This window comes from Geotrypetes seraphini, chromosome 4 (assembly GCF_902459505.1).
Source record: "Geotrypetes seraphini chromosome 4, aGeoSer1.1, whole genome shotgun sequence".
Lineage (NCBI taxonomy): Eukaryota > Metazoa > Chordata > Amphibia > Gymnophiona > Dermophiidae > Geotrypetes > Geotrypetes seraphini.
The window spans coordinates 260,390,588-260,402,824 of record NC_047087.1 but is presented as its reverse complement, the minus strand read 5'-3'; the positions used below and the strand labels follow the sequence as shown (position 1 = coordinate 260,402,824).

General features: G+C 44.5%; 1 protein-coding gene across 7 annotated transcripts in view; it reads right to left on the bottom strand.

The window, feature by feature from the left end:
- MYOF (myoferlin) overlaps nucleotides 1-12,237 on the bottom strand; it is a 278,291-nt gene that overhangs the window by 54,112 nt on the left and 211,942 nt on the right. For all 7 annotated transcript variants that reach the window (XM_033940691.1, XM_033940693.1, XM_033940692.1 and 4 more), the window contains 3 exons: nucleotides 6,798-6,971; nucleotides 4,311-4,422; nucleotides 505-582 (listed from right to left, as the gene is read on the bottom strand). In XM_033940691.1, the coding sequence (XP_033796582.1) occupies nucleotides 505-582; nucleotides 4,311-4,422; nucleotides 6,798-6,971 (364 nt within the window). The remainder of the gene's footprint in view (nucleotides 1-504; nucleotides 583-4,310; nucleotides 4,423-6,797; nucleotides 6,972-12,237) is intronic.

Below are 12,237 nucleotides of genomic sequence, written 5' to 3'. Positions count from 1 at the left end.
GTGCCCTGATGATGCCCTGCCGACTTCTGGCTCCGCGGGAGCACTCCAGCAAGGTGAGAAAAACCCACATTTCTGTAGTGAGTGAGCGGGAGGGAAGTCGCGTCGATCTCCCTGGACCGCCGTCGGGAAAAGGGGCGACCTCCCTTCCGCTTCCCCCTCATCTCCTAACCCTCCCCTCCCCCCTCCCTCGCTGATTGGCGTTTCCTATCCTCCTCCCTCCCCCCCCCCCTCCTATCTATTCGCTCCGGCTTCAGGCCGATTTGGCCTCGCTCCTCCCTAAACGGGATCGGAGCTTGTTCTATCCATGCTGCCCACCCCACCCACCCACACTTTCTTCCCCAAAATTTACTTTTCAGTGTTTGGCAGCTGTAACATACGTCACTGTACAACCTGCATGAGGTTTTGAAGAAAGGCTGCGCAAAAGCTTCCTTATTTATGTGGATTTGCTGCCTCACGGTTACATTTTATGAATTTCAGTCACTGAAGCTTTATTTTAGTTCATACCTGAAAAACTGTCCTTGTCCAAAGCAGCGAGGTTTCTTGCTTGATAAATGTAGCAGCGCAAGTGATAGCTGTAAACTCCTTTAAAAAAAACAAAACACATGGACATAAAAAGAGTTGGCATAATTAAACATTCTAAACATGTCAGTCAGTAAGTCTCGTCAGTCAACTATGCAATACTTAGGGCTCCTTTTCCTAAGCTGCGTTAGGGCATTAACGCGCGGAATAGCGTGCGCTAGACTCTAACGCCAGCATTGAGCTGGCATTAGTTCTAGCCGCATAGCGTGGGGTTAGCGCGTGCTACTCTGCTGCGTGCGATAAAAACGCTAACGCACCTTAGTAAAAGGAGCCCTAAGTTAATGATCCTTTTTATCTTTTAATATTGTAGATAACATTGGGGTCCTTTTACAAAGGCGTGTTAGCCGTTTTAGTGCACGCTAAATGCTAACGGGCCCAGTTATAAGTCTATGGGCACGTTAGCGTTTGGCACGCGCTAAAAACAGCTAATGTGCCTTTGTAAAAGGACCCCAATGTTATCTACACTATTAAAATTCTAATTCTAATTGTAAAAGGACCCCTTTATAATTTTAACATTGCAAACCAACCAGGTACTTGTCGATGGCCAGTATATCAAATTTATTTATTTATTTATTTTGATTTCTATCCCGTTCTCCCAGAAGCTCAGAACGGGTTACAAGTAGATATTAATGTGGAATAAATTTGTAAACTTGGATTGTCTAATAAAAATAAATGGGGTCTGTACAGGAAGACTCGTGCACTCTGTCAAATTCATTCTAATAGTATATTTTTTAACTTATTGATTAAAAATAAAAGATTGGTTTGATACTTGTTTCTGGTGTTTCATATTACATTAAGATTTTATAGTGCTTACCTTTCTGCTCATGACCCAAAGAACTAATAATACATTACAGTGGTGCCTCGCATAACGGACGCCTCGCACAGCGAACGCTGCGCACAACGAACTTTATGTCTTGATCCGTACAACGAACTTCGTTTCACACAACGAAGTCGCCCGAGCTGCATCCTTCCGCGCAGGCACTGCGCTTAACTGCCCTCTCTCCGCCTGGTTCCCTCTTGCCCCCCCGACTCCCCGACACGATCGGGGCAAGAGGGAGCTCAAGCCCTCTTGCCCCCCCGACTCCCCGACACGATCGGGGCAAAAGGGAGCCCAAGCCCTCTTGCCCCGCCGATTCCCCAACTCCCCGACAATATCGGGCCAGGAGGGAGCCCAAGTCCTCCTGGCCACGGCGACCCCCTAACCCCACCCTGCACTACATTACGGGCAGGAGGGATCCCAGGCCCTCCTGCCCTCGACGCAAACCCCCCCTCCCCCCAACGACCGCCCCCCCCCAAGAACCTCCGACCGCCCCCCCAGCCGACCCGCGACCCCCCTGGCCGACCCCCACGACACCCCCAACCCCCTTCCCCGTACCTTTCTGTAGTTGGCCGGACAGACGGGAGCCAAACCCGCCTGTCCGGCAGGCAGCCATCGACGGAATGAGGCCAGATTGGCCCATCCGTCCCAAAGCTCCGCCTACTGGTGGGGCCTAAGACGCCTGGGCCAATCAGAATAGGCCCGGGAGCCTTAGGTCCCTCCTGGGGGCAGGGCCTGAGGCACATGGTCGGGTTGGGCCCATGTGCCTCAGGCCCCGCCCCCAGGAGGGACCTAAGGCTCCCGGGCCTATTCTGATTGGCCCAGGCGCCTTAGGCCCCACCAGTAGGCGGAGCTTTGGGACGGATGGGCCAATCCGGCCTCATTCCGTCAATGGCTGCCTGCCGGACAGGCGGGTTTGGCTCCCGTCTGTCCGGCCAACTACAGAAAGGTACGGGGAAGGGGGTTGGGAGTGTCGTGGGGGTCGGCCAGGGGGGTCGCGGGTCGGCTGGGGGGGCGGTCGGAGGTTCTTGGGGGGGGCGGTCGTTGGGGGGGGGGGGGGGTTGCGTCGAGGGCAGGGGGGCCTGGGATCCCTCCTGCCCGTAATGTAGTGCAGGGTGGGGTTAGGGGGTCGCCGTGGCCAGGAGGACTTGGGCTCCCTCCTGGCCCGATATTGTCGGGGAGTTGGGGAATCGGCGGGGCAAGAGGGCTTGGGCTCCCTTTTGCCCCGATCGTGTCGGGGAGTCGGGGGGGCAAGAGGGCTTGAGCTCCCTTTTGCCCCGATCGTGTCGGGGAGTCGGGGGGGCAAGAGGGCTTGAGCTCCCTCTTGCCCCGATCGTGTCGGGGGGTCGGGGGGGGCAAGAGGGCTTGAGCTCCCTCTTGCCCCGCTCGTGTCGGGGAGTCGGGGGGGGCAAGAGGGCTTGAGCTCCCTCTTGCCCCGATCGTGTCGGGGGTGCCAGGGACCACACGGAGTCACCCACCGTACCACCCGATTCGGGTAAGCGCAGGTATCGGTGGGTGGCTTATTTGCGGGGGGGTGCCTTATTTTACATTTTTTTCTAAAAAGGGGGGGCTGTCTTATTTGATGGCCCTGCCTTATCATCGGGGAAACACGGTAGAAAAAAAAAAAAATGAACAGTTAAGTCCCAGTTTTTGCCGCTGAGACTCTGCCCTCTCACTGTAAAATTAGACTCTACTTAGTCTGTCTTTAAATTTAAAAAATGTGTGTTGTTTTAAAAAACAATTATGTTTTTAGATGTATCTAAATAAAAATAATAACCAAAAATTTATCTTTTTTTATGTCATCTTAGCATATTTTATGCTACAGAACGAATTATTTTTTTTAACATGTATTCCTATGGGAAAACGCGTTTCACACAACGAACGTTTCACATAACAAACTTGCTCCTGGAACGGATTAAGTTCGTTGTGTGAGGCACCACTGTATTTGCAATTTAACTAGGGTTTAAATCATGGAAAAGGCTCCAACTCACAGCACATGATATGATTCTCGAAAGGAGCCACCATTTGCTGCCCTAGTAAATGATATTCTCTGCAATTGGTTGGACCAAGATAGGAAGAGTCTAAAAATAGGTTGGGGGGGGGAGTCAGTAGTTAGGTCCTAATGAAGGTTCACACCACCAACAGTGGTTGGTTCAAATTGAGCTTCAAGCCCAACAGAAGAAACTACAAGGTATCACCAAAAATCATTTTTGAGCTCAAAATTTATTTGTTTAAATAATATACAGTGGTGCCTCACACAACGAACTTAATCCGTTCCAGGAGCAAGTTTGTTATGTGAAACGTTCGTTGTGTGAAACGTGTTTTCCCATAAGAATACATATAAAACAAAATAATTCGTTCTGCAGCCCTACATTTCCCTCCCTCCACCTCACCTTATATGCAGAGTTTGCCAGCTTTCTTTTTCACCCAGCCGCACGATTTCAAAAAGCTGTGCACGCGCAGCTGCTGGAGTTGATCAATGTTCTCCTCTCCTGCAACTTCCGGTTTCCGGTTGCGTCAGAGGAGAAGATTGAACAACAGAGCATGCGCGCATGTGCTGCTCTTTGAAAGTGTGTGGCTGGCCGAAAAAGAAAGCCGGAAAACTCGGCATCTAAGGTAAGGTGGAGGGAGATGATGGAACACTGCATTCAGACAGGAGGGTGCTGCTGTTCCCGGCTCACATTAGGAAGCGGCGAGAGTAGTTCCGCCCCCCCCCGGGCCCCTCAGGCGACTTCGTTGTGTGAAACGAAGTTCGTTATAGGGAGCAAGACAAAAAGTTCGTTATGCGCAGCGTTCGCTGTGCGAGGCGTCCGTTATGCGAGGCACCACTGTATAAGAAACGCATATGTACTTTTCTAAAGGAGCAGTTGAACCTTGCCAGCAGCACAGTCAAAACACAGCACAAACCGCTTACTGTCAAAGTTGCAGGAGACAATTGGCGTGTTTGCTCCAAACATTGTTGTTGCAGTCTCTTTGGGTTTTTCCGAGCTTTTCTTGTCTTCATCTTCTGCACTAACGTCAGCTCCCTAAACTCATATGTAAAAATCACAAGCGATCAGATGCACTTATGCAACATGAAAAACAAATTTTACTTTCAAAACACAGGCTTAATAAAGATTTTAACACAAGGATACAACGTGTCAATAACGGGGAACATCTTATAGGCTGAATGGGCCACATATGAATCCGATCTGATACTGGGCTGGGCATCATACTGATGGGACTGTGGTCCCTGTGGCTCACCCCATTTTGTTGCCTACGGTCAGTAAACTTTCACAGACTGACAATGAGTTTTCAGTCCAATTAACCATTATAATAAAAGAAAACAACTTCATTAAGACGTTTCAAAACAGATATTTGTAACATCCAAAAGGCTTCCATTTTCCTAAACAAACCTTTGGCTACATATACTCTGGGACTACTTGATAAGAAATTCTGTGGGAATATGTGTGTAGTTATAGTGATGCACTAAAATGACACGCTTTGCCTCCAACAACATTAAATTTATAAGCAATGATTAAAACTCGTTATCTTCAGACACATAAGCACCTATTGGCAACGTAGTCCTGAAGCTCAGATCTAGGTACAAAGATCAGCACTGTCCCACCATTGTAATTGCTGTGGCTGTTTTCACAGAGACATCCAGATTGAATGGCTGTGCAAAACTGACCTATCCTTTTACTCCCTGAAGATGACCCCTCCAGAGCAGGCCTGAGACACATTTGCAGGGCTATGTGGGGAAGACTGCACTACCACTGCTCATGCTGGATATGTGCTCTGAAGTAGAGAATGATACAGGGACAAATTTGTCCCCGTCTTCGAGGGATCTCAATATCCTCATCCCATCCCCGTGAGCTCTGTCCCTGTCCCATTCCTACAAGCTAAGCCTCAACGCAAAAGCCTCAGACACTTATGATTTTAAAATGTTGAGGCTTGTGAAGATGAGGACAGAGCTCACAGAAATGGGGCAGGCACAGGGACAGAGCTCATGGGGATGGGACACGGATAAAGATCCCGTGGGGACGAGGAAAATTTGTCCCCGTGTTATTCTCCAGAAGGACAGAGGTAATTTCCTTTCATCAGCAGCTGAGTACACACTACACAGGGGTTCTCAAACCTCTTCTTGGGGTCCATACACCAGTAGGGTTATCAGAATATCCCTAATGAATATGTTCATGAGTTGAAGGATGTGGTTTCCTATATGTGGTAGATGCGTGGAACAGTCTCTCGGAAGAGGTGATGGAAAAGACTGTCTGAATTCAAGGGGGCCCGGCATAAGCACATGGGATCTCTGAGAGAGAGAAAGAGATAATGGTTACTGCGGATGGGCAGATTAGATGGGCCATTTGGCCTTTATCTGCCGTCATGTTTCTATGATGAAAGGACAATGAAATGTCCTACTAGAAAAGGGGATAGAGAGGTATAGATAGAGGATTACTGCACAGGTCCTGGACCTGTTGGGCCGCCGCGAGAGCGGACTGCTGGGCACGATGGACCTCAGGTCTGACCCAGCAGAGGCATTGCTTATGTTCTTATGTTCTTATGTGATATGAACTTTGGACACTATTATGGGGTTGACCATTATTTATGTTTATGATTGTCTAATATATGAGTGAATGTTAAGCATGCATATTTGTTTATAATAAATTATATGGGACAAATTGTTAAAGTGTGAATAATAGCTTCTTATTGAATACAGTATATAGAAATTAATGATGAATATGTATGAGAGAGATCTGCATGTCCGTCACCTCCATTATATGCAAATCTCTCTCATACATATTCATTAGGGATATCCTGAAAACCTGTGGACCAGATTCTGTAATTGGCGCCTAAAAATGCTAGGTGCCTATTGCATGTCAATCACATTTAGGCACCCATTACAGAATCACACCTAACTTAAAACTTAGGTACCTGTAATGTAGGCCAGAGTTTTAAAGGCCTACATTATAGGTTCCTAAGTCCCTTAGAGAATCATGCCTAGCAGCGCTCAAGTCTTTCTCCACACATAAATGTGCCTACTTTGGTGTTAGGTGCCAATATTTTGTAGAATCGTGCCTAAAAGTATAGATGCCTATCTCCCAATTAAATTGTTGTTTTGGGTTTTTTTTTCAATTATGAGCTTGTTAAAGTTCATTACTGAAGCCAATTTACTAATTAATGAGAAAAAGCGGCATTGTATTTGCATGGGAAAAAAAATCTCCAATATTTCTACTTTTCAGTTTGTGCCTATTTAAAATTCACACAAATATTTTGCTACAAATTCAACCTAATGGTGGATTTTGATCCAATAGATAATTGGTTCTAACATGCTAAGACATAGATGGAACAGGTTCTTTTGGTTAAGGCTTGGTGGTGGACTACCAAGCAAGACTTCCACACCATCTTTACCACTACTTACAAGAGCACCTTCAAGTTTAAAGATAGCAGCTGCACCAAGACGATCTGAAGGAGCCATTTTTCTTCTCCACCGCCTGCGTCGGAATGTATCAGATTTGCGTTCCTTTGCATGAAATTTCCACCCAATTAAAGAAGCATATTCCCATCCTTCTCGATCCTCATGAGGTAATAGTCCCTACAGTGGAATCCAGCAATATTAATAGAAATCAAAATCCTGACACATGTTTTACTAGGGAAGAGCTCTACTTTATTTACGGTAATCTCAGATGTAGAAAAACTATGCTCTCTGGCAAAATGAACAGACTTTCAGCTGCATTATGGAAGTGCACATTATCATCCTTCTCAAATCTGGTAAGGACCCCTTGCTTACTCACAATTATAGGACCCTTTCATTAATTAATGTGGACGCAAAAATATATGCAAGAATATTAGCAAATAGACTTCAACAAGTCCTTCAGGTCCTGATTAAAATGGCTTCATGGCAGGTAGATTGGTGAGCAATAATATTAGATTGTTTACTAATATCATACAACTTGCGAGTCAATCTCCCAACCCAGCATTGGTGCTGGCATTAAATGCTGAAAAATCCTTTAATTGTCTGGAATGGGACTATATGTTCAAGGCTTTAAAACGGTTTTGTTTTGTTTTTAATATTTATTCATTTCAAATCTTAAAACAAGTACAATAATAACATTTATCAATTTAACTTTCAAATACACTTGAAATCTTACAATTGGTCCTCATATTATAAAATACTATTCCCTCCCTTATTTAATTATGAAAATGATTTATTTTATTAATAATCAAAACAAAATTCCCTCCCCCACCCCCCCTTAATGTCTTAAAATTTTTATTCAGGGAAGAATAAATTTTTAATCTTTACAATAATCTATTAATGGCCTCCACACATCCTGAAATTTGTTATAATTTCCTTTTTGGACAGCTAGTGTTCTTTCCATTTTATAAATATGGCATACAGAGTTCCGCCAAAAACAATTATTCAATCTATTCCAATTCTTCTAATTATAAGTGATCTGTTGGGGAAACGGGAGGTGTGTAAATGGTTCGGTTTTGAAGACAGATTCATCAATAAGATCAACATTCTATACTCAGCTCCTACCACAGCTATCAAAATAAACGGAGAAACATCTAAAACATTTCACTGAAGGGAACTAGACAGGGGTGTCCACTATCTCGCTTGTTATTTAACATAGCATTGGAGCCCCTATTGCTTAGCGTCCGCAATAATCCAAAGATAGAAGGTATCAGATGCGATCAAGTGAAAGTGAAGATGTCGGCTTACACAGACAATGTCCTTATATATACCACTCCATATATTCATTGTCTGAGTTACTGGACACCATCGCATCTTACTCAAACTTCTCAGGGTACAAGGTAAGCACTTTCAAAACTGAACTTTTACCTTTAAGGAAAGGAAATTTTCAAAAATTGAATGTGGATAAAATGCTTTGAAAATCACCGTATAGAAGATCAACAAATGATACTACCTTGAATCTGATTGACCTTTATGTCTACCTGGGGATGTTGATGCTGCCTGCAGGAAGTTTAGCAGAACAAGTGAGGTGGGAGGGAAGGACTAGATTTAGGGCTCCTTTTACGAAGGCACATTAGGGCCTTAATGCACGGAATAGCGTGCGCTAAAATGCCGCGCGCACTAGCCACTACTGCCTCCTCTTGAGCAGGCGGTAGTTTTGCGGCTAGCGCATGCTATAGCACACACTAATCCGGTGTGTGCGCTAAAAACGCTATCGCACCTTTGTAAAAGGAGCCCTTTTAATGTAGGATTTTCAGGAGTATCGGAAGAGACACAGTGCTTTGCTCAAGATAATAATAATAATAATAACTTTATTCTTATATACCGCCAACAATCTTGCGACTTCTAGGCGGTTCACAACGAAGAGAAACTGTACAGACAGCGACTTACAGAGTATAGCTGAGAATATCAGATAGTAACAACAGTGATAATAATAGCAACATGACATGAAACTATTTATTCTGCTTTATATATTTTCAGTTATTTGCCTTCATCTCTGTAAAAAAATACTACATATTAAGATTTTTATCTACATTCCCGGTGGCACATTAAGGTCTGAGGAGGAAAAGTACACATTTAGATTGCATGCATTCCTTTGATGGCTAAATTGTGCCACCAATAAAGTAGTTGAAAGTGACAACATTTTGTACCCTCGGCAATTCGCAAAGTGAAAGTATGAGCATATAGAAACATAGAAGATGATGGCAGATAAGGGCCATAGTCCATCAGGTCTGCCCACTCTACTGACCCACCCCCAAGTCTACTATCCTAGGGATCCCACTCCTGGTGACAGGTTCCCTTGGCTTAACCCTCTAAGGGATCCCACATGGGCATCCCATTTGTCCTCTGCAAACTGATGGAAAGCCTGTGGGTAAAAAGCTTGCATGACATTTGCTGCCTTAATATGTCTGTGACCAGCTTAGTTCTCTAGAGCTAATCACAGAGGTATTAAGTCCATCCAACAAAGAAAAAAAAATTCTATTAATAGCTTATTTGCTGAACTTTGGGGTCTTTTTATCAAACTGCAGTAGGGGTTTAATGCGCGTAATACCACACGTTAAACTGCCTGCCACGCTAGCCGCTAACGCCTGCATTGAGCAGGCATTAGTTTTTTAGCCGTCTGCGAGGGTTAGCGCGTGATGAAATGTTCGACGCGCTAACCAAGCTAGCGCGGCTTGATAAAAGGACCCCTTTATTTCTACAGGCATCAAATTATTTAACCTTCAATTTCAAAACTTATTTTTGCTAACCTGTAAAAGTTTTAACACACAAAAGCCGAAGTATAACAGGCTTGAGACTTTCACCCATGCATACCCAAATATTTGTGGTGTACACAGTGGAATATTTCCACACTTCTGTCTGTGCTCCTCTCTCTGATATGACCTGCTCTCGATATTCATACCTGTGATGTTCTTGAGGGTACAGTTCATTATTATCATCATCTTCAATGTTTTTGCATTATATTATTAATGTACAGAATAATGGTATACTTTTAAATGGACTACTGTTAAGCAACTGTTTTCCTCCTTTGTCGCCCAAGGACCTCAAAGAACAGTTTAAGGTCCTTATCTGGCAGGGAGTAGGTGGAATTCTTGCAGCCAGACAAGTTTTGGGTACTAAGAAGCCTCCATGTCAGTTTGTTTGCACAGTTTTTCCATGAATTCATTTTCTACCTAATGAGTTTCATCTCTGAAGCATGTAAGAACAACATTTCAGTAGGGAAAAAACTTAGCCAATCCAAATCCTGAGCAAAAATCATCGCAAACTTTGCTAGATTCTTACATTTAGCTCTGAGCAAGAGGCTCAATGTTTTGCTAAGACTTTGGGCTCCTTTTACGAAGCCACGATAGCGGCTTTAACGCGCGCGACTTTTAATCACGCGCTACTCCCGCGCTAGCTGAAAAACTACCGCCTGCTCAAGAGGAGGCGGTAGCGGCTAGCGCATCCGGCGGTTTAGCGCACGCTATTATGTGCGTTAAACCGCTACCGTGGCTTCGTAAAAGGAGCCCTTTGCTTGTTCAATATTCTCTGTGGAATTTTTTTTCCCCTTCCTGAAATTGTACAGTTTGTCAAAACATATAAATCTATCAGCAGTTTCAGATTTGTGAGTAGTAAACGAATTTGCTTAGTTTTTGAACTTTTGCCTCCTACTTTTGCGCAACACTTAAACTTGGCCCTAAATCTTTTTGGAGCAGAAGAGCAGTCTAACCGTTAAAACAGTGGGATGAAAGCCAGAGAATTAAGGCTTCAAATCCCAATGTTGTTTGTTGTGATATTGGGCATATCATTTAACCCTTCATTGCCTCCTCTCTAATACACCCGTTCCGTTGGTCTTCTCTCTGAAGATTCTTGGAATCATATTTGACAACAAACTCAGCTTTCAACCTCAGATATCTTCAGTCGTTCAACGTTGCTTTTTCAATCTGTGCACCATCTTAATTCATTCCTTTGTTACAAGCCAGACTATTGCAATGCTCTCTATCAGGGTATTTGATGTAAAGATCTACAGCGTCTTCAACTACTCCAAAACACATCAATAAAACTGATTACAGGGGCAAAGAAATTTGATCATGTTATCCCTCTCCTTAAATAGGCTCACTGGCTTTCTATAACCCACAGACCTACATGTAAGGTCCTACTCCTAGTATTCTAAATTCAACAATCCCCCTCCTTTCTTGATTGTCTACTAATCCCTTATGCACCATCCCATAATCTCTATTCCCTACAATAGAATTTATTAGTCATCCCAACCCCGAGACACTCAACAAGTCATCCCAACTCCGAGACACTCAACAAAGCATCTTCTCCGTGACTGACCCCACTCTATGGAACACCCTACCCTCTTCCCTTCAGCTAGAACCTTCTCTAGCTAGATTCAAAACAGTCCTCAAGACATTCCAGTTCAAAGATGCCTTTGACTAAGCTCCCCTTAATTCTCAGCCATAGGTATAGTTCCATTCCCCTGCCCATCTATCAACACTATGTGAAGACACTCTTCAGACTCAATCTGTGGAGACTAACCCCTTTCTTCTATCCTATTTCCCCTGCTACTCTGCCATTCTTCTCCCTCCCTTCACTCTCTCTCTTATTTTCACTATCCATTTGTCTACTCTATTTTATTTGCTTTGATTTTAAGCCACTCAGAATTAAATAAGCTTGAAACTTCCAGGGACAGGGAATACTGTACTTGAATGTAACTTACCTTGTATTACTGCTGAAAAGATGTGCACTAAGGGGGCAATTCTATTTATGTTGCCAACATAATTCACACTTAGTGCTAGTCTATATACCACATCCCGAGAAAGGCACAGTTTATAGAATACACGTAGCAACCGTCCACACAACTTAGATTTATGTGCGGCCATTTACGCCAATGAAAACTTGGCATAAATGTTTATGCTTAAATCGTGCATGGATCAGATACATTCTATAACAGTGCGTTTAACTTTTAAGAAAGTTCATGACCCATCCAAGCCCCCTCCCCTGGTCGCACCCCCTTTTGAGATCTACGCAGTAGAATTTACAAGCACCACTTTATAGAATACACTTCCCCCTCTCCATTCGCGGTTCCTGCACTCATGGTTTCATATAATCGCGATTTTTTTCTGGGGAGGGGGAAAATTTTAAAAAACAGTCTTTTTTCCTCCCTGCTGCCTTCCCGGCCTTACCTGGTGGTCTAGAGGGTTTTCGGGGCAGGAGCGATCTTCCTACGCTCCTGCCCCATGCAGATCGTCATCAGGAAATGGCTGCTGGGAGTTCCCATAGTCTCTCGAGACTACGTTGGGAACTCCCTACAGCCATTTCCTGATGGCGATCTGCACGGGGCAGGAGCGTAGGAAGATCGCTCCTGCCCCGAAAACCCTCTAGACCACCAGGTAAGGCCGGG